General features: G+C 31.5%; 3 protein-coding genes across 3 annotated transcripts; 2 read left to right on the top strand and 1 right to left on the bottom strand.

Moving 5' to 3' along the window:
* The first annotated feature begins 378 nt into the window (after positions 1-378).
* LOC109812090 (WAT1-related protein At1g43650-like) lies at positions 379-3,179 on the top strand. The gene is made up of 7 exons (XM_020375961.3): positions 379-619; positions 1,205-1,267; positions 1,380-1,496; positions 1,612-1,840; positions 2,220-2,378; positions 2,467-2,618; positions 2,688-3,179. The coding sequence occupies exons 1-7, from the start codon at positions 414-416 to the stop codon at positions 2,872-2,874; spliced, it is 1,113 nt and encodes a 370-aa protein (XP_020231550.1). The 5' UTR covers positions 379-413; the 3' UTR covers positions 2,875-3,179.
* Positions 3,180-3,328: 149 nt separating this feature from the next.
* Positions 3,329-6,310, bottom strand: CDT1A (CDT1-like protein A). The gene is made up of 7 exons (XM_020375960.3): positions 5,917-6,310; positions 5,719-5,838; positions 5,363-5,576; positions 4,233-4,976; positions 3,924-4,119; positions 3,754-3,844; positions 3,329-3,600 (listed from the first exon to the last, which is right to left on the bottom strand). Exons 1-7 carry the CDS (start codon positions 6,258-6,260, stop codon positions 3,543-3,545), a joined length of 1,767 nt encoding a protein of 588 aa, XP_020231549.1. The 5' UTR covers positions 6,261-6,310; the 3' UTR covers positions 3,329-3,542.
* A 9,514-nt stretch (positions 6,311-15,824) lies between these two features.
* Positions 15,825-22,577, top strand: LOC109812079 (autophagy-related protein 9). The gene is made up of 10 exons (XM_020375947.3): positions 15,825-16,122; positions 17,141-17,788; positions 17,893-18,213; positions 19,461-19,683; positions 20,242-20,421; positions 20,525-20,731; positions 20,858-20,935; positions 21,063-21,133; positions 21,242-21,352; positions 21,570-22,577. Exons 2-10 carry the CDS (start codon positions 17,214-17,216, stop codon positions 22,393-22,395), a joined length of 2,592 nt encoding a protein of 863 aa, XP_020231536.1. The 5' UTR covers positions 15,825-16,122; positions 17,141-17,213; the 3' UTR covers positions 22,396-22,577.
* The last annotated feature ends 203 nt before the right edge of the window (positions 22,578-22,780 follow it).

The following is a 22,780-nucleotide window of genomic DNA, read 5'->3' as shown; positions in this document are numbered from 1 at the left end:
TACTGCACAAAACATGATCTACATACTTGCTAAGTGTGAAAATCCTTCACCACTATATAGTGTATCTAGATAGAAACTAGGGTGTAGGTGAAAGTATTGCAACTATTGTTTTAAATTGCGGTTGTGATTATGGGTTATGTTGCAATGTTTGATATTGTAGAAAATTGCGAATAAATGATGGCAGTTAATTATTTTCGATGATGATGATACACTGTATCTATATGTGTAATTCTAGGATATTTGATGGAATCAGCCATCAGCTTTCCGAGTCAGTTTACTTTAGAAAGTTGAGGCCAACATGAAAGAATAATGTGATAAAAATCTTCCAGCAGTATATATAAGTCTAAAAATTTGCATCCCAACATCACAAATAATCAAGGGAGACCCTAAGTTTAACACAACATTCTTAAGCTATGTCTAATAATGAATGTGCATTTGGGGTGATGTATGGGAAATACAAGCTTCACCTTATCATGGTTCTAGCTCAGGTGGCATCCTCGTTTCTCTATTTCCTACTTGAGGCTTCAATAAACAAAGGGTTGAACCCTCATGTCTTCGTTACTTATCGACATGCTGTTGGGGGCATAGTTGTGCTTCCTTTTGCTTATGTTCGTGAAAGGTACATCCTATATCCATATAACATATTATGTGCTTCTGATGGTTGGACAGTCGCATGCCTTTAAAAGCTTTGAAAAAGTAATGCTAGTTCATAGTTGATAGTTGATACTACATATTACATGTCATTACCTCATTCCAATGTAGCAAGTTATGCCCCAGCTTTGGCGCTGAGCGTGACATGCGTGAAATCTTCCTTTGCTCTCTATTATCCTAACACTTAGCTTCAGCCTTGGCACTCAGTTCTAGTATACAAAATCATCTTCACACCTTTTTCACATAATTTACTTTGTTTTTTCTCCTAAAAACCTACAAAGCACACAAATTATATTATTAACTATATAAACCAATATTAACATCATTAAAACACAAGTAAAACAACATATTCACACAAATTACTAAATTAAAACATATTTGTATCCTAAAAATTACTATATAATTCACATTTGTCAGTTATGCACTTGTAAAAGTACTCATGCTATTGCTTAACCTATGACATTGTATGTTGATTAAAAAAACGTATGTTCCTATTCCTCATTTTCCCGTTTAAGGATTGTCTTTCACTCATATCTAGTTTCTTTCTTTGCAGAAAAGCATGGCCAAAGTTGACGATGACATTGTTCATGGAGCTATTTTTTCTTTCCCTCTTCGGGTATTGTTCTCAACTGACATTTTTTTTCTTGAACAGAGATACATAATTTAGGTCTACCAAAATCAGGAAGAAACTTACATTTATCTTTGTATTCCTTCACTGTGAAAAACAGGATCAGTCTTACCCTGAACATGTTTTTTGCAAGCTTGAAGTATACCACTCCTTCCTTTGTTGTATCCATGACTAACACAATCTCATCCCTTACTTTCATATTTGCAGTTGGACTCAGGTGAGTAGCTGAACTTAGTTTTCAAGATTAGTCATATTCTTGTGAAATTATCAGTCCTACAAAACTAGAGTTCTATTTTTGACTTTGATTTATTTTTCATGATTCTTTTAAATAGGCTAGAGGTTGTTAATGTGAAGAAGCCTTGTGGGCTGGCTAAAGTTTTTGGAACTGTATTATCATTGATTGGTGCCTTATTAATGACTTTGTATAAAGGGCATACGATAGAAAGCTTACAGGGTACCCCGTTCCATATCAGAGACAAATTGGTTCATATAAACTGGATTAAAGGATCAATTTTGTGTGTTGCAAGTTGTATATCATGGTCCTTATGGTACATACTACAGGTATACTTATCTATAATTAAGTTATATATCATCGGTTCATCCCAGCTTCAGCTCCACCACCCATGGCTCAACCCTGCTGATCAATATTTCCTTCAGTATTACATGTTGATAATTGAGTAGAATTTAATATGGAAGTAAACTGTATACAACATGTTTTATGAACTAGCTCTAGAAAGAACAAAATTTACAAGGGGTTGAAATACCATTTATCTAGAAGAATATTTGTTAAAATTTATCGGAAATCATGTATTGCTAGCACTCTTCCTATATGAAATATACAAGAATTGAACGATTTTGAAAAGGGTAAAATCAAAACAATTGAAGGGGTGGGGATGGAGACCACAGGCATCATAGCTCATGTTATTTGCTTGGCTTGCAGGCAATCATAGTGAAGAAATATCCTGCACAACTAACACTAACAGCATGGATAAATTGCATGGGTGCAGTGCAGTCTGCTGCCTTCACTGTACTCGTGCAACACAAGCCAACAGCATGGTTCATTACATCCACTGTTGAACTCTGTTGCATTTTGTATGCAGTAAGTAAAAGCATTAAGAGGCTGAAATTAAAAGAGATCACTTTAAAAACAAATTCCTGACATAACCACACTACATGAGTTATTGCAGGGAGTTATATGTGGTGCTATTCTTATATTCTGTCAATTCTGGACCACGGAACAAAAAGGACCGGTTTTTGTGAGTATGTTTAATCCCCTTGGAACAGTTTTGGTGACAACCCTAGCATATTTTGTTTTTGGTGAAAAACTCCACATCGGCAGGTAAGGTACATTTCACTGTTCAATTACAATCATGTTTCAACAGTCTTAAATTATGTTTGGCTGTTTCAGTTTATTGGGAGTGGTCATTGTTATCATTGGTCTATACTTGCTACTATGGGGAAAAGAAAGTGATGAAGATTACAAGTCACAACAATCTTTTCCAACACACGTTGAGCAAAAAGAATGTAGGACTCAGATAAAGACTTCAACTGAGCAAGAGGCACCGCGGAGGAACGTAACACTGGACACCAATTAACGGATATACATGGCTAAGCTATCTAGGATGTTGCAAAATTAATTGCCGAAAACAAATTACTCTAACAATAAGGTGCTTATCGCTCTACGATAATTAGAAGTGGTTGGCCCCTCAACATGAAAAGCTAATTAGATGGCACGACCAGTTAGTGACTATAAAATGTGACTTAAGGAATCGTGTGCACATGAAGAAAGAATCTGGCCTGAACAAAGTGGCCAATTAAACTATTATAATTCAATTGGTTGTAAACTGTCCAACTTGTATTGCATTGATAGGTCTAATTTTAATATTTCCTTTCAACTTTATTGGCTCATGCAGTGTAGAAGTTGCCACAAGCACACTATGTGAAAGACGAGATTATTTCCCTTCGCGAATCTCCTCAAAAAACCTGAAGCAATTTTAAAATATGGCAATCACAAATAATCATAAATCCAATTATGCCAAGAAAAGATAATTGATCAGCTTAACTTAGGAGGGTTTCCTTTGATGTATATATTTCATGGTCTAGGTGAACTGTGATAGTGTGATAGTCACACATTTACAAAAAAAAAAAAAATGCCCATCCACCAAAATGTCTATAGATTGGGCAGCAGCTACAAGCAACTCAAGAAAAATAATTTGAGCATCTAAACTATACAACATTGGCCTTTCAATACTAGTCTCCTTGCTCACTTTGCTGCTTCAAGGGATGCTCGAATGGTTTCAGGGCTCGACAATTTATTTATGCTACAAACACATAAGATAAAAAATCAAAACAATGGAAAAGGTGAAGTTACATTGTCAAAATAGCAAATTTAAAGAGTGTTATACCCTAATCCAATCTTTTGAACACACTCCTTACTATTATCTAGAGAATTCGCATAGACCAAAGGAACTTACACGTATATCAAATCCCCACTAGAGACCAGCTTCTCAGAAATCCATTCCGGTACTAGTTCTAGCAACAAACTTAGCTGCTCTTCAACTTCACCTACGAATACAAACCAGAAATTTTAGTGTTCAAAAACCTATAAAATAGTAATTCATTTTTGCAAAGGAAAGTGCCTTACTTCTGTCAACAATATCTCGGCGGCCTGTGATTATCTTGTTTACAAGCTCAGATTTAGTGATACAAGACCGCTGTCGGAGCAAGCTGCGAATCATGTCAAAGAGCTTAGGCAGGCTAGCTATATTTTTTGTTCGTTTCTTTGCTTGTGAGATAGCTGGGTCTCTTTCCTCCATTGCCATTCTTTCCCTTTCTCTGATCTGCGAGAGAAATTCATAATATATTAGCTTAAATTCATTATATTTGACACCAAAATAAATCAATAAATAAAAAAGAATGTGTAGCTTTTCTTCTTGTAAAATAAAGGACATACAGATTGGATAAGATTTTCTGAGAGGATGTCAAAAACATCATCAACAACTGGTAAGTCACCAGCATTGTCTTCATACACAGCTTCCTTATTCTTCATTGGAGTGTCAAATTTTAATGACCTTGAGCGAGGTGGACGCCTAGCTAGCTTGTTCAAACTGGTAGTGTTGTCATCTGGGCTCATATAATGTATTTTTGATGGACGCAAGGCAGGTGTGGCACTCATCAACCTAATTGGAGTAGAGACAAGTTTGGCTGGAGTTGACATGGCATCAGTGCTCTTGAGTGATCCGTCTTTGTTTTCTGCGTTTTCAATGGTTTTGATTGGAGTAGCAGGAGGGGCACCAGACAACTCCAGAGAAGCACAAATTGTTGGACACCTTTCAGTGCTGGCTGCTTCTGAAGGCAACTTAGTTGGGGAGGTTTCCATACAAGAGTTAGTATCCTCAAAGGGTGGACTATCCTTCAGGCTTGACTCTGAAACTGGAGAAGCCACAGGCTGCATTGAATCCATCGGACACTTCTGATTTACATCATCTGCTCCATTTAGTTTGAATTTCTGAGCAAATCGTGGTCTAAAGGATGGAGGCAAGTGGGAAGCTGCGGCCAGATGCTCATTAGGCAATTCAACTGATGCCATGCATGATGACATTTTTGTTGGAAGACTAGTTTTTAACTTGTCCAAAAGACTGTCTTTCGTTGGGCGATTGAAGGGCTCAGGCAATGTTCCTTCAGGGATTTCATCACCCTACACGCAGAATCACAATTCAGACTAAATAATATGCATGCCTAAAAGAGTAGAGTAGTTTTTGTGATCACAGTAGTAATCTCTCATCATAAACAATGAAGTGAACTCATTAGAAATTAAAAAAATTATCAACATTAACATTTACATATTGAACATTTCCAAACAGAGGACAAAACTTAAATCAGAACCACGCCTCAAGGATTACACCCTAGCAACAAAGAATTTTCCAAGAACAAAAAAGGGATTGCACGCCTATAGTAATTCTGCGTAATAACAACCACAGTGATGAACAGGAACAAAAATCAAGGGAAATGCTTAATCAACAACTAAAAAACCCTCACAATAGATCTCATTAAACAAATATGCTAGTTAAAACTGTGCCTCACCTCAGGATGAGATTCCCAAAACCCTCGTAGCCGTTTCCAAAACAACTCCCTCAGGGGCACTCTCTCATCAGACTCTACAGCATTAGGGTCTATAGAGATGCGAATATCCGCCACCATACAACTAGTCCTTTCATCAAGCACTAGAATCTTCTCAAGAAGAATAGCCTCAGGTAACATAAATTTCAATTGCGCCAAATGACAGAGAGTAAAACTCCTAAACAAGTTAAAAAAAAAAAAAACACACACACACACAATTTCATTAGTAAACACAAAACATAAACATCAAAAAATCAAACATCTAAAACCCGTGTATATTAAAAATAATGAAAGAAAAAAAAAAGCTAACTGAAGCATACCTGTCAGACAAAGATTCAATTCTGGAACTGATCTTTTTAAACGACGGCGTCCACCCTTTGAGTCGGAAAATCGAAATCAAACTATCCAAATGATGGAAGAACTCACCCAACATTTCATATCTGCGGAAATAACCAAAATGAAAAATAAATAAATAAATAAAAAGTAAACAAAAAAATATTTAAAAAAAAGTGACGTACTTTTGGGGAAGCTTATTTTCATCAGCAGTAACTTTAGGTTTACTGGGAGAAGAAGGCCACAGTGAGATCTGTCTCCGGACACTACTTTTGACCTGCGACGACGTCGTTTCAGTGCGTTGCTGCTTCCCATCATGCAAACCCTTCCCTACCCTTCTGATTTCGGCGAGGGAGAGCGCGATGCCGCGGTTGCGGATCCGCTGCGGCGGCTTCTCCGGCGTCTTGGAGCTGAAATGCATTGGGCCTGGGGAATGGGCCTTGGAGCCCCGGAGATTGGGCTTCTTGGATCTGCCTCTGCAAGGAGGAGAAGCGGAAGCGGAAGCGGCCTCTGAGGCGTTCTTGGTCATGGTGGTTGAAAATAACAGTGAAATGTGTGACAATGATAACAGTGAAAATTGGGGGTGGATTCTTATATAAAGGGTTTTTTAGCGGGAAAACTGAGATCGCGTGCGTGCGTGCATCGATACAAGACGTTGCTTCCCGCCAAAACGAGACGTTGCTTCCCGCTTCTACGGTGAAGGCCCGGCCCAGAAACGATGACCTTTTTTTTTATATTGGGCCTGCCCGGAAATTTAACCAGATTTATTATTATTAAATATTTTTATTTAGTTTAAAGAACAATATTAATTTCAAAATATGCTTATATCTAAAAAAATCAAAATATACTCATATAAATTTAAGTAAATAAAATAAAATAAAAATTAAAGAGAACTTATTACTGTTTAAGAGTATATTTCTTTTTGGTGTTTCTATGCTAAAAGCAAAAAAAAAAAAAAACCTATTACTACCTTGCAATTTCAGCAATTTGTTTTAACACAACTGTCCACAACAAGTAGATGCTTAGCCTTAATTAGACGCAACACACATAAAGCCCATCCATTGAGTTGGACCTTGCAGACAAGGGCTTTTCTACACTTGTGGGTATTGACTATTGATAGCAATTGTATGGACCATAAGCTCAGGCTCAAACACATGACCCAGAAGCCCGAATGGCTTAATCAATATTTTAAATTTTATTGTTGTTAGTCCTTCCACGTGTAAGGTGTGGATATATAGACCATTATAATCAAAAAATTGAGTTATCTATCTTCTATGTAGTAATTATGAAGAATTAATAAAATTTATTTTCTTTCCTTTTTTAAATTATAAGATTTTGTTTTATTTTTTTCATTTAGATAATTTTAGTCTATCAGAGATCCAATTTCAATACCTATAATTTAGATAATTTCATTTTTCCCTATCCACAACCTCATGAAAAAAGACACATAAATGATTTTCTAGTTTTGAGTTTCTTTTCCTTTTTTCCCTCTTTTTCTCTTTTGATGGTAAATTCTAAATCTTTTCTTTTTTCTTTTTTAAGGCTTGGGCGAGTATATGATTTATCGAATTTAATCTCTTTTTTTTTTCTATTAATCTTCTCATTATGGTATTAATATATCTATAATCTATGATAATGTTTTAAAATTTGAACCGAACATGTATGTTCACTAGTTTAATTTAAAACAACTTCAAATTTGTATTATCCTTACTTAAATTTGCAAAATGCACACAACTTTAATCAACAAAAGTGCTACTACTTATTCAAAAAGTTTTTAGTTTTCCAACACATGTTATTTTTATTCTTATAATATTTTAAGAGTTAAAATGCTATTTTTTTTTTAAACCTAGTTATATAAATGTAAAAATGTTATAATTTCTAAATAAAATAGACACTTACCAATGACACACAAGTTACAAAATAAAAAAGATATTTAATTAAACATGTTGATAGGCATGTTGTCCATTTATCACCCCCTACGTCTCATCAAGTGAGGGAAAACTTAAAATTTGAATTGTTTTTTAACAACTTGGGACTTAAACCCAAGCTATGTAGGTTAACAAAATTTTAATAGCCACTTAACCAATGTATATGCTTATAATATAAAAAACTAAATTATTTTACATACTCTACCTAATATATAATTTTTTATTTATTTTATAAATATATTAGTCCATGCAGTTTAATTCTATTAACTTAGTCATTTAGTTATTAACTCGTTAATATAGTAACTCAATCGAGTCAATGACTAATCTGAGTTTTAAAACTACGTTCTATAACAATTGTAAAAGTGATGAATTTTACTCTTTTAAAGTGGGGGGACACTTTAAAGAATAAAGTACACTCACAATTGTTTATTATAAAACCAACGATTAAGATTTGTAATAAAATCAAACTCTTATAAAAATTTCATTTTAATTAATTATGATATCAACTATTGCTTTTTTAATCAAGGATTATTATTGTACTTTATCCTTTAACCTGGTCACTACACTACCACTAAACAACTATTATGTAGTAGTGAAAGACTAAGAAACATGCATCAAAATTCGAGTTTATAATACAACTAATGACTGATATCAAATGTATACATACTACATACATAATACAATACTAGCTTGCAAAATAAACCCAGTGTTGGTTAACATCTATACAATACACGACTATATCAAAGTAGTCATCATAAAAAATCTAGCCACCTCCACCAACTACCCGAGCCATCCCGCTAATCTTGTCATACTCTCATACCAAATATGATCATCACAGTTTCAATCACAAAGAAAATACAAGGTAAGTTTGTTGAAAGAATTTAACATAACAGTTTATGAAAACATCATCATATTAAAATATTTCAACTTACAACAATACAATATCCTCATCATAGCAACTTAACATCTTAACACATGTTCAAAAAATCAACATATATACATGTACATAATTTAATGCGTCATCACACATGTCAAATATGATCATCACAGTTTCAATCACAAAGAAAATACAAGGTAAGTTTGTTAAAAGAATTTAACATAACAGTTTATGAAAACATCATCATATTAAAATATTTCAACTTACAACAAGACAATATCCTCATCATAACAACTTAACATCTTAACACATGTTCAAAAAATCAACATATATACATGTACATAATTTAATGCGTCATCACACATGTCAATTACAGAGATCTCCTACGTCTTATGATGAGCAGTTTAAGTAGTTTGACCCTACCAAATCACAATGGATGATATAATACCAAAAATAACGACTGACATTAAGGTCATAAACAACGGCTAGCATAAGCTATATTGAATTTTCAATTTCTACCACTTAAATAAGGAAGTATGATACTATGTTAGGGTAAAATAATTTAGGTATGAGTCTACCACAACATTAGTCTGCAACATTAAGCCACCTATGAGATTAGCTCATTGACTACACTCAAAATACCAAAATCCTCTAATACTAAGTTAGAGACTAAGTCTTCAATCCAATACTTTACTCGGTTGGTCACTTTATACATGTGTGCCTCGACCTTACTCACACACGAATACCACATAGAACCTAGAGGAGACAACTGAAAAATAACTTATCCATTCAGAGGTCAACTTACCTACTGCAGGATTTCAATCAAGCCTTTGGAGTACTACAACATATATATACACAATGGATATTAAGTTTGAAAACATATTTAACTCTCATATAGTTTCTATGTATCGTAGCTAAGATGTGCATCTAACTCACATATTTATAATTTATCAACTTAACAACTTTTGATAGAAAAGAATGGCACAATCCAAGAGGGGGGGTGAATTGGATTCAATGACCCTTTAAAAATTTATCAGAGTATTTTGGATCTTAATTTCAATCAAAACTTTTCTATGACAGAATATGAAGCTCTTATAAAGACTTGTTACAAAAATATGAATGCAATATGCTCACTTGATTACAACATAATGAGGTTCAACAATAATGTTCAATTACAGATTTAAACCATCAAGATTCACATACACTTGTTAATCAAGTTTTATCTTCTTTAATATTCAATTAAGCAATTACTCAAAGTAAGAGATAAGGTAGAAGAAGATTGCACAAGTCTTTTATACTGGTTCAGCCACTCCACATGTGACCTACATCCAGTCCTTAATCAACACCTGATTAAGATTTGTTCCACTATCTTTAATCAAGAAGGTTTACAAGCAAACACACATGCATATACTTCTATACTAAAGATAACCACTTTCTTGACCCCAAGAAAGCACCCCTTGTAGAACCCACTACAAGAAACCTTATTACTTGAGAAACCCTTCTCAAGATTTTCCACAAAGATTCACAAAGAATAAAAGGAACGAATTCACCTGGAATTCTTGAACAAATCTTTATCTTCCCCTTTCAAGATTATGATGATGATGATGATGATCTTCTACCAAAGCTTTTCACAAACATTTTCACTCTTGGATTTCACAAAGAAAACTCTCCAAGATGTCACAAAGACTCACAAAAACGTTTTTCACAAATTGATTATCAGTTCTAACTCATGTCTGAAGTTTCTCAAAGTTCAAACTATTTATAAAAGTTTCAGACACAGATAATCGATTATTTTAAAGAATAATCGATTATTTTGTTCTTCAGGTTTTGTGGAAATCAACCAAGAACAATATAATCAATTATTTTGCTGGATAATCGATTATTCCAGAGAGTTGTTCCTGGGATAATCGATTATTTTGGCAAATAATCGATTATTACAGCAAGGCATTCCACTTAGCCTATTTGCTGAAATAATCGATTATATTTAACAATAATCGATTATTTTGAGTTAGTTCTTAAAACTTCATTTTAAGACTCAAAATAACTTTCCAATGTTTTTAACTCATCATCATATACTCTCTACTTGGTTTAGATAAGATTTGATTATGCACAAAGCATACTAAGCACACAAAATATAGAAACACATTCACAACAATTTATATCCTAAGTTCTATTACATAGCTCCAACTCATAGCATTTTCTTGACTCTTCTTTGACTTTGTTTTTGTGCTCCAAGTTGTTGTTCTCATGTTGTGATCATCAAAACTCTTTAAGCTCTCCTAAGCTCAACAACTTTATCATCTTTCAACATTCAACTTATCAACTTTAACATCATACAACATATACAACATTCAACTTTCAACTTCACAACATGTTAACTTAAACAATGTAAACATCATACATCTTTGTAATGTCCACAACTTTGATTGAACAATGTCAAAAATCAACTTAAGCAACTAAAACAACTTAGAACTTTGCACATATTCAACATACTACGTATCAACACACATAACATCTTACAATACCACTTATACAACTTATTCATCATTCGACTATAAAACAACTTTAACAACCAACTTTTTATCATACAGCTCATGCTCGACACCACTCATTAAGCACTTGATGCCATTGAGGTAGGGAGCTTCTTATGTCATCCACTCTTACACCTCTTGCGTTCGACGCGATTGAGACAGAAAAGGGCCTTACACTCCCACATCTAGTGTGACAACATCAACACCCGACCCCAATCAAGTAAAGAGTTCTTTATCTAACTCATGTCCAATGCCACACACTTTAGTGCTCGACGTGAATCCAGACAGAGACGAGTCTCTCTCCTTATGTCTTATGCCACCAATCTTGCACCCGACGTGATTTTGACAAAGACCTCTCTTTTGAAGTCCCACCCAACACCATGAAGGTGTGCATGACATGATATCAGATTTTGCACTTATGTAAAACCTGTTTTTGCCTAATCTCTTGAAAATCAACAAATCCCACAACATGCAACATAATAAACAACATTTATACAACATGTATAACACAATTCCATCATTATAAATAACATGGAACTACAATCAATCAAGAATCAAGCATAAACCTTTGTGAACACCCTTTGAACAACAAAACCCACAAACCCTCTCAATTTCATCATTCAATCACTTAACACATGTAATTATTTCATTCTAATCATTACAACCACATAATGCACATCTAAATTAGAAATCACAGCTTTCCCTTACCCCTCGGAGACTCAAATCCGTGAGATGAGAATGACTTTAACTTGAATCTTTTGCTTTCACAAGCTCGAGTTCCAACCCACAACCAACTAGGATCAACTAAGGAAAAAGGTAGAAAAAGGAAGGTTAAAGTGAGGAAGAAAAAGTAAGAAGGGAGAAGGAGGAGGAGATAATCTCTCTATAGTTTCTCTTTAGAGTTCTTAAAAAACTTAAGTTATTAATTTCCTTTTAAAAAAAATTCATTTTTATACCTTTTATGAGTTGACTCTACTCATGTCTGATCTAATCCTATAGAGATCAATGTATCTTCAGGATCTCTCAGTCTCAAAATTCTCAACAACTACTAAATCAAATAACAGAGTTATGAGATAATAGTGTTATAAATCACAATTCCCTCACTTTAAAGGGGTTAGATCCAAAAACGATATCATGTTCTGATATTTACAATTTTATAGACTCTTTTATCCTTAACTAATACAAACAATTATCCATTGATACGAAATAATTATATGTGTACTCCTTCATGTTATCATTTTTAATTTTTAATTTTTTGAGACACATAGTAATTTTTTTCTTCTTAATTTTAATAATGATAATTTAAAAATATAATATAACATATTATCTATCATTTAAATACAATAAATCTTCAAGATAAACTTAAATAGAATAATACATTATAAAATACGATGATTTAGTTATACTTTAAATATAAACAAATATTTACACAAACTAAAATAAGATAATTGTGATAACATAATATTTTTTTTAATATGTAATTTAACTTTAACCAATTATTTAAGTTAAGATAATACGATATTCCCCTCAAAAAAAAGATAATACGATATTATAATTTATATATAATTAAATTTCAAGATAAGATAATTAATATTATAATAATAATAAAAAATAAGAATAATAATATTAACGAATATATATATATATATATATCAAAGTTTAGAAAAAATTATTATATTTAATAAAAAAATCTTATATTTTATTAATAATATTTTTAATTTGGGATATAACGAGTCAATTTAATTTTTTTAGTCAATTTGCTTTAATTAACAAAATGAGTAAAATGAAATTGACTCGTTTATCTAATGAACAATACCTTTATCTATTTTGTGTGGTACACAATATTTTTTTTTCTTACATGAGAATTATAATTATTGATAATCATAAATATTGATATTCATGATTTTGAGGAATCATTTTTTTTTATATTAAATTTAAGGAATGATTAAAATATATTAGTTAATTATAAATATTTTTAATTATTACTTGATAATAAACAATTTTTACAATATAAAATAAAATAAATAAATAAAGATAATGTAAAAAAAATTTACAACATCAAAATTATCCTTTTATTTTTGTGAAAAATATATGTCAAAAATATTATCAAAAACAGTATTTTTCATTAATGTCATTTAAAAAAAAAACAAATCTAACATGAAAAATTAATATCCCTAACTTCAAATTAACCAAAAAGTATTTTTTTTTTAACATTGCCGTGGATAATGACATGGTTTCCAAATCTATTAATAAAAAATATAAATATTTATAAAGTCTTTTTTAAAAAAATGATCGGAAAAGCTAATATTTAAAATATGAAAAAAAAACATTAGAAAAGTGTCTAACGTAATTAATATTAATAAAAAATAAAAATTACCATAGACATTAGATTATTTATTTACTTATTATTGCTACTATTTTTTTTGATAAAAAACTTCGTTTTTTTTTTCATGATGCAAATAATGAAATTTTGTGTTTGTATTGTTTATCATATAATTAAAAAAGTTGTGGAGAAATAACAAGCCAAGTCAATTATAATTAGCATTTAGCATAAGATTGTCGTGTTAATCAAGTTATTCAAGTTGCAACTTTGTCAAACTTTTTAGTGAGTCGTCGTAAGTTTCAATTTCGTCAAATCATAATTTGTGAGTTATTTATAATTCGCAATATATACACGTTGTTTTAACCTTGAGAACTGAAATAGTTTTGTTCCCTTGGTTTCAATTTTTTTTTCATATAAAAAGAAGAAATATGTTTTAGTAATTAAAAATAAAACTTTTAAACTAAAGATAAAGGAGAGAAATTATAAAAGATGGATACTTGGAAAATAATAATGAAATGCTTATTAAAAGGGAACTGCTATGGTACCCATGATAATTGAAGAGTTTTGGTATTTCAAATTATGTGAACAAATAAATTTTAAAAATAAATTTAAAATAACATAAATTTTAGATAAAAAATTTGTAGAAGATAAATCAATCAAAAAGACTAATTCAAAAAAAATAATTAAAAGGTTAATTTTCATAACAAATTTTATTTATACGTGATAGAATTAAAAAATTTTTAAAAAAATAATAATAATATTATAAAAATATTAAAATAACAAAAAAAATAATAAAAAAATAATTGAAAAACTAATTTATACTATAAATTAAAAAATTAACTCTAAAAAAAATTAAAACATATTAACAAAATATTAATATTAAATTATTTAATTATAATAGATGTTATATTAAAATAAAATTTAAAAAATATAAAAATAATTTAAAGATATAAAAAATTTTATAAAAATAAATTATTAAAAATAATAAATTAAAATAAAAATAAAACAAGTAATTACAATAAATTTAAAAAAAATATTACCGTAGAGTTTTCCTTATTAAAAATCAATGAAATTAATTATCTTTACTATATAAATTAAACTCAAAGTAACTATATTTAATGAGAGTGATCTGATAGTATTTTTAATTATAAAAAAATACTCTTTCAATTTATTTATTTTAGTTTTAAACTAAATTTTAATGACCAATAAAAAAATAAAATTTAATATTTTTATGAATATCAATTTCTAAAAATAATTTTTTAGTTCAATATAAACTAGTATTTTTAACTTGTGTAATATATAATTATATTTATTATATATAATTAAATTTATAATAATCAAATATATAAATAAATATTATGTTGAATATACAAACTATATTTACAATTTGTATAATACATATTTTTAAACATATAAATTATATTTTAGATTTATAATAAAATTTATATTATAACACAATTTTTTTATTAATACTTTATTTTAAAATATTAATATTTAATTTATAAATAATTAAAATAAATGAAAAAATTAAATCAAATAAGAAGTTAATTTTTTTTATAAAACTTATTATTGAAAGAAAGTTTCTAAAAACACTATCACAAAAAATAACGATTTGATTTATTGATAATATATTTTAAAATAATAAGATTTAATTCATAAATAATCATGATAAATATAAATTAAATTAAATAAAAAATTTAAAAAATTATATAAATTCTCTACTTTTGGATGAGGAAGTGATTTGTTCTTTAATACATGAGAATTAATTATTTATTATAAATTTAAATATAATTTATATATTTTAAAATATTTATTTATTAGTATTTTAGATCATTCAACATACATCACACATGTTTATTTTATATAGCTGTACTTGATAAAAATATATTTTTATTATATATATATTACATTATAATTAAAATTTATAACAAATATCTTATATATTTTTAGTCTTATTTTAAATTTCAATATTTTTTTCAAAAATTATCAATAATTAAAATAATATTATATTATAACAGAATTTGTTTCTTACAAATTTAAATTATTACTTTCATTTTAAAAATATTTATTTATTAAAATTTTAATTATAGTACTATATATATATATATCCATAAATATTATAAATTATTACATATAAAGTAAATATTTATCGTTAACTTTTTAAATTTAAATTAGGATTGCTTATAAATCCATGTTCTCCTATTGACCCAAGTTACCCAGCCTAGTCTGAAAAATAGATATACAAGAATTAAATTTGTTATTTAAAGTGATCTGTTATGGTAACAAATTAATTTTTTTTTTAATTTTTATATATTATCATCGTATCAAATATTCATGGGAGATACTACCAACAAAGCTAATAAATAAATAATACCCTAATATTTTTCGGAATTACCCATTCTCACGTTGCATATAGATATAGCGGCTGAGGGCATTGAATTTGGTAGAGAACAAATTTAGAAAGATGGAGAAAGGGAAAAGTGGAAGCAGAGAAAAATAGTGAAGAATTCCATAATATGAAATTAATGTCACTGTAATTTCCTCTTCCTCCACGCAACCAAAACACAACAAAACCCCTCTCTTCTTCTCTTCCTTTTCCTTCTTTGTCTTCATCGCTTATTCAATCACTTAACACAACTTGTCTCGTCCTTTCAAATTCCTCAACTTTCCCTGCCTTTTTCTATAACTCTCCTTCTGGGTACCCTGCTTCCATGTTCACTGCTTAGTCCTAGGTAACTGTCTTTTTTTCTATTATGCGCAAAATCCCATTTTTAAATGCTTAAATTTTCGTTTTTTTTTTTTTTGTGGTTTTTGATGATGAGCTTATGGTTTCATTTGGGGTTTTGTTTTTATATGTAATTAAACTGTTTTACTAGTTTTGTTTCACCGTATTTGATTGTGTTGCCAAAAGTTTCGTTTTTCTTTTTTTGTTACTTATCTAGTTCTGCTCACTAGTGTGACTTTGTGATCGTTCTCGTTTCGTGCAATGCATTGTTTGGTAATGTAGTTGTACTTTGATGTTTCATTGGATTTTTCACCTCAATTGGGATATTCTATGCCACAATTCTGGAATTTTGTTTTTTTGTTTTTTCTTATGTGCAAACAAAAAATCTCATTGTTTTTCACCTGTCCCCTCCAAGTAAAAGGGGGGAAAATCTTCTTGTGTTTACACTTGCCTAGTAAAATTGGGATTTGTAACATTTATCTGCCTTTTGAAGTTTGGGGTGGATATGATTCTATTGGTTTAGGCTGTATATTCGGACGTCATTTGCATGTCGTGCAATTATGTTCCTCTGATGTGGGGTCTAGTATGTCTCATTATAGATATGTTGGCATGATGTCTCTATACAATTTGATTGTTGGGGAGGACTGGTTCTTCACTCACCATGTCTTTATGAGATGCCGGTAATGGGCTGAGATAGTAGTGGTTGGGTATGATTTTGGTTTGCATTCTTTGGCAGATAGCTAGGCATTTGCAATATTTTTCATGGGGCTGACATAAAACCACTTTTATAAGACCTTGTTGAGCTGATCATATTTCTGTTGGTGATTTTCAATTTTTAACTTTTGTTACCTCGAGTTGGGTTTTTAAATAGGAACAACTACGTTAGTAGCAGCACAAAGCTTTAACTTCCGTGCTCCTTGTTCAATTTGTAGTTCATTAGGCTAAAAGTATGAAATCCTATCTCTTAGTATCTGTTTCTGTGCTGCCACTGGAAGATACTAATATTGATTCTGTCGTGTTTGTAGAACCTTGTAATAAGCATTTAGGCCTTTGGGGCATGGACTGGCTGTTTTTGCCAACTTTCAGTGTCTGTAAAGAATGTTTAACTGGGCAAGAGATGCTAGTGCTTTTAATGTATTCAACTGGAAAAGTCAAGGTGAATCATCTTTAACAACGGGATTACTTCAAGATGTTCCACTAGAGATTGAATTGTCAGATTATAGAAGGATCCCAAGTCCAGGTAGTGAGAGCCCTTCAGGGCTACTTAATGGTGAGAGCCTAAAAGTGGAACCCATTGCTGATTTGGATCTCTTCTTTGAAAGACTTTACAGTTACTACTGCGAGAAAGGGCTCTGGTGCATCATCATAAAGTGGATTGGTGAACTTTTGAGTCTCGGGTTCACCATATGTTTTTCAGGATTTTTCTTACTGTATGTCGACTGGAATGGGCTCCGTAATATAAAGTGTGGGACGGATGCAGTTGAATCTGGAAGGCAGCCTTGTGATCTTGCTAATGAAGCTCTTTATCAACACCCTTTAACTCCATTAACACTCAGCAGAGCTATTATTGTCGGATACTTGGGAATATTTTCTATATATTGGATATTTTGCTTCTTGAGATTCTTTGTTCAACTAAATGATACTTTGGAAATCCGAAAGTTTTACTACAATAGGTAAGTATTGAATGATAAACAATTGAAATGTATTTTTAAAGGATTGATAAATTTTGCATGACTCAAGTTTTTTACCCCAAAAATTTACCATGATCTTTTTGCAGTCTCTGTGTTACTGATAATGAAATTCAAACCGTGCCCTGGGCTACTATTCTTGAAAAGGTTGTCGTTTTGCAAAGCTCACAACAACTCTGCGTGGTTAAGGATCTTTCTGCTCATGACATGGTGATGAGGTTGATGCGGAAGGAGAACTACTTGATTGGAATGCTCAACAAAGGTGTGCTTGCTTTCCCCATTTCACAGTGGGTCCCAGGTGCTGGACCAACAGTAAAATCTGGTACTAATGGAACACAATATCGCCTTATACTGCCCAAGACCCTTGAGTGGACTTTAAACTGGTGCATCCTGCAAAGCATGTTTGATCGGTATGTAATTATTGTACAAATGCCATTTCATGTATGATTATTGTAGTATTCAGTATCACTTGATCATGTGACTTTTACATATATGACCTTTCATCATCTCAGGTGTTGTTATTGAATTTTCTCTTTTAGACCAATTTTAGAAATGATGTGTTGGTCTGAAGGATGCAATTTAGGTGCAGAATTTTGACTCTAAAAGTTACACTTGAGATGTAACTTGAAATTGTATGATCAATTTTATTCAGTATCATTGGATCATGTGACTTGTAAATATATGGCCTTTCATCATCTCAGGTGTAGTTACTAAATTCTCTAGTTAGATTGGTTTCAGAAACGATGTGTTGGTTCGAGGGGTGCCATTTAGGTGCAAAATTGTGACTCTGAAAGTTACTTTTGATATATAATATTTAATAACGATCTGGTTTATGCTTGGAAGTTGAAACTATTAAGACCATGTTTGGGACAGACTAGATTTTGATATTTCAACTGTTTTTGAGTAAAAAGGTTGTTTGCAAAATAAACTGTATTTGGGACAAAAACTGAAATTTTAGAAAAGTTTTTTTTTGTCTCTATATAAAAGCTATTTTTATACATCTGAAAATTTTAAGCCTATGATTATTTCCCATTATAATTATAATTGATTAATGAAAGAATATAATTTTCATAGCTGTCCCAGACACATTCTAAGAGTCATATTTCACTTTAATCTGGATGTTAAGCTTGAAAAACTGAACTTTATTGGGCAGTGTTTGCCTTAAAATTTTGAAAATCTTAATTGTTTCTTATTGGAAAGCTGTAAAATGCAATTTTATGGAGGATTTGTTTTGAAAAATTAAAAATGGTATAATGACAATAACTTGAGGGGTTTCATGTGAACGATGTAGATTGATATGATGATTTCGTGTAGTAATTTCTATGATAATATTAAGGCTTAAGTGCAGTTTGTTTTTGGTCTTTAAAAATGTGATGTCTTTCAGTTTTAGTCATTATTTATATTTTGTTTGTTTTTAGTTCCTACTCCCTATATTTAACAAAAACAGTATGCGAGTCCCTCACCATCAACAAAAAAGAACATGTTTTTTTTATTATAATTTTTATAGACTAAAAACAAATTTAATTTTAAATAGGAACTAATTTTAAAAAAAATCATAATTTCATGAACCAAAAAACATGTTTAAGCCTAAATAATGTTAATTATACTATTTTGGTAACACTGATAGTTTTATCCTTCAAACATGCTCTCTCTGCAGAAAATTCTGTGTCAGAAGGGATTTTGTGTCAAATCCAAGGACATTAAAGAAAAGGCTTATGGTAGTTGGGATTGCGATGCTTTTACTTTCTCCATTTCTTGTCATATTCATGCTGGTATATGTCTTTTTGAGACATGCGGAGCAATTTTATAATCACCCAAGCACAGCATCATTTCGAAGATGGTCAAACTTGTCACGCTGGGTCTTTAGGGAATTCAACGAGGTATCATTATTATTTTCTTGGTCTTTTTTTTCCAAGTCATTCGCTTGCATGGGTTTAATGTTAGTATCTGAAAACAATCATTATACTAGAAATATTAAAAAATATGGTCCATTATTAATGTATATATTTGTTTTAGCTTTTTGCCAGCATCTTGTCTTGGCAAGACAGGATTGCCACTAAAGCCAACATAATAAACATTGTTGGAAAGTTATAAAAGATATCTCTCATAGTTAACTGCCCACTTGTCCTTGCATATATTCTGAATCTGGTCACTTTCAATAAACATTAAAGAATGAAATGAAATTTCATTTTCTTTAACAGAATAATTTTACTTGTCTAATAGAAAATATCTGAAGAAATCCATGTATCATTGAGTAACTAATTATATATGTTGTATATGACAGTTTGGAAATTCTGTTGTATGTGTTCTCTTTTATTTTCATGATAAAAGCATTATTTGTTTGAAAGTTGTATTATGTATCGACTATTAATATTTGAAACTAGTGCGTAATTTTTGTTTTTAGCATATTTCAAGCTTACCAAAACCTTGTGTTACAGGTGGACCATCTCTTCAAGCATCGGCTCAATAGCAGTGTATTACATGCTTCTAACTATCTCAAGCAATTTCCTTCACCTATCATATCTATCATTGCAAAATTCATCGCATTTGTATCGGGTGGCTTTGCTGCGGTTCTGATAATCTTTGCTTTTCTAGAGGAATCTCTGCTGGAGGGTCATGTAATCGCTTCTTCATACTTTTCCCAAAGAGAAGTTGTACAAACATGCCATGATAGTCATTAATAGTATTTTTTTTTTTTGAAAAAACAAATGTTCAATGCAGGTATATGGTAAAAAGTTGTTGTGGTATGCTGCTGTTTTTGGAACTATAACTGCTATTAGTCGGGCTGCGATCGCAGATGAGCTTCTAGTCATAGACCCTGAAGGAGCAATGTCATTGGTTGTTGAGCATACACATTATATGCCCAAGAGATGGCGGGGAAAAGAAAGTACTGAAATCGTCTGGATTGAGTTTGTCACCTTTTTCCAGGTACTCTCAGTTGTTGGTTTAACACATTTAAACTAAACCATACCCACCCCTATGTGTTCTTCATGGTTTTCATTGTAACATAGGTTTGAATACTACTAATGCTAATATTTTTGTTTGGTGGTGCAGTATAGTGGGAGGATGTTACTTGAGGAGATGACCTCGATTTTCCTTACTCCATACTTGCTTCTGTTGGTTGTCCCAAAGGTCATCGATGTACTTCGACATAATTATTTCCCCTACTTTTGACTGCAGAACAATAGCATTATAACTTTCGTTTATACACCATCTTGTGTAATTTATTAAGTATGCTTCTTTTCATTTCCTTTTGCAGAGGGTTGATGATATCTTGAAGTTTATTGAAGATTTTACTGTGGATGTTGAAGGTGTTGGTCACGTTTGCAGGTTGGCATGGAATGTTATAATTTCCGAGCAATTCTTAGTTCTTATTAAATTAATTTGTTAATGGAAGGAAAACCATATTAACTATGTTTTATTGTGTCTTATCATTAGTTTCAGTGTCTTTAATTTTCAAGAGCATGGAAACAGTAATTATGGTTCTCCATTTAATGCGCCTCGCAGCCAGAGAAGTTCCCAGGGGAAGTTGGAGAAATCATTTTTGAGGTATGTTCATGGCAGAGCTCATATTCATGAGACTGACCTGTTAAATATATACAATTTATTTTCAATGAGGTTGTTCTGAACCTCTCAGGTCTTAGATATTGATATGCAGCGCAAAGGAAGATCATTAGGCCCCCTGGGTGGATTTTAGTGTATACATATAAAGCTCGAGACAACTTATATGGTTATTTGTTTTGTCTAACTTCTGTTGTCATTGCAGCTTTCAGAGTAGTTACCCCTCATGGGAACCAAATGCTCAGGGGAAGCAGTTTATGCTAAATTTGAAAACATTCAGAGAGGAAAAGTTAGCAGGGCATCTAAACAGACATGGATTTTCCCCTCTTAGAATGTGGAGAGGCAGTCCCAACATGGGAAGCAATGTAGACAGAAACAGGTTTACATCATATAGTACTTTTGTGACTGGCAATCACTTGGGTTCATTGTTGCCAATTGAATCCAGTAATCAAAACAACCATCCCTATATTCTTGATTGGTACTACACTTCCCAACCTCATAATGCAACTCCAAGGCATGTTCCTTCAGATCCATTTGAAGTGACTGATCATCATTCCCCAGATTGGATGCCCTCAAACTTGACTCAAAATGAGCATCATGGGTATGGACTTTACACAAATGCGTACAGTGATGGGCGCACTGCATCCCCTCTCGGTGCTTCCACGACTGCTCCCATCTTCAGGGAAAGCCTTATTCAGGACCAACATTGCATTGATATGCCCCTCACTACCAGGAGCAATTGGTGGGCTAGAAGTCACCCCCAGAGTGGACAAGTTCAGGCAAGCTTTCTTGAGCCACCAGATTTCGATCACCAAACAGCATACAATAACCATGATACATTTTCTGATAGAGGGTCAGAGGATCAAGACCAAGATCAGGAACAACACTTGTTCTGGGGAAATGATCACAAATTATCTAGTACAGCACCTGTAGATGATTTAGATGCAGCAGATTTCAATCTTCATTTTGTTGATGTTTATAGCAGGCCTCCAGAAAATCCCACTGTAAATCCAAACACTTCAAGCTTTTGAATGATGGCTTTGTCCTTCATTATTTGTTTGGCTGGTTCTTGCTTCTGGAATGCAGGAGTTCCCAAGTCAGATCATGATTGTCCTTTTCTATATTATTTGTGTGGAAATGGAAATTATTCTTTGCTGTAAATAGATTCATTGACATAAGGGAGCTTAGATTTTTATAATTGTTTTTACGTTAAGTTTCTTGTGTTGAAGCTAGTCTTTAGTCTTCACAATCTCATAACAGCATCTTTTAACAATGCAACTCATATTTTAATATGTTTTTACATTGTTATATATATATATATTTTTATTAATTTAAACTATTTTAAGTAATTTAATTCTAAAGTTTTTAAAATTAATCTTACAACTTTTCTATGAAAAGCATTTCATATACTATTAA

Source organism: Cajanus cajan, chromosome 7 (assembly GCF_000230855.2).
Source record: "Cajanus cajan strain Asha chromosome 7, NIPB_CcT2T_4, whole genome shotgun sequence".
Taxonomy (NCBI): Eukaryota; Viridiplantae; Streptophyta; class Magnoliopsida; order Fabales; family Fabaceae; genus Cajanus; species Cajanus cajan.
Note: the sequence above shows the minus strand (reverse complement) of the source record. Positions and strands in the feature narration are given on the sequence as shown.

Bases quoted from the DNA above. Each gene is read 5' to 3' on its own strand.
- CDT1A (XM_020375960.3), bottom strand. From the start codon at position 6,260: ATGACCAAGAACGCCTCAGAGGCCGCTTCCGCTTCCGCTTCTCCTCCT. The intron at 4,120-4,232 runs GTATGTCCTTTA...TTTCTCTCGCAG, and splicing joins CAGAAAATCTTATCCAATCT to ATCAGAGAAAGGGAAAGAAT. The intron at 3,845-3,923 runs GTAAGGCACTTT...TTGTATTCGTAG, and splicing joins CCGAGATATTGTTGACAGAA to GTGAAGTTGAAGAGCAGCTA.
- LOC109812090 (XM_020375961.3), top strand. From the start codon at position 414: ATGTCTAATAATGAATGTGCATTTGGGGTGATGTATGGGAAATACAAG. The intron at 1,497-1,611 runs GTGAGTAGCTGA...TCTTTTAAATAG, and splicing joins ATATTTGCAGTTGGACTCAG to GCTAGAGGTTGTTAATGTGA. The intron at 2,619-2,687 runs GTAAGGTACATT...TGGCTGTTTCAG, and splicing joins GAAAAACTCCACATCGGCAG to TTTATTGGGAGTGGTCATTG.
- LOC109812079 (XM_020375947.3), top strand. From the start codon at position 17,214: ATGTTTAACTGGGCAAGAGATGCTAGTGCTTTTAATGTATTCAACTGG. The intron at 17,789-17,892 runs GTAAGTATTGAA...ATCTTTTTGCAG, and splicing joins CGAAAGTTTTACTACAATAG to TCTCTGTGTTACTGATAATG. The intron at 21,353-21,569 runs GTATGTTCATGG...TTGTCATTGCAG, and splicing joins TTGGAGAAATCATTTTTGAG to CTTTCAGAGTAGTTACCCCT.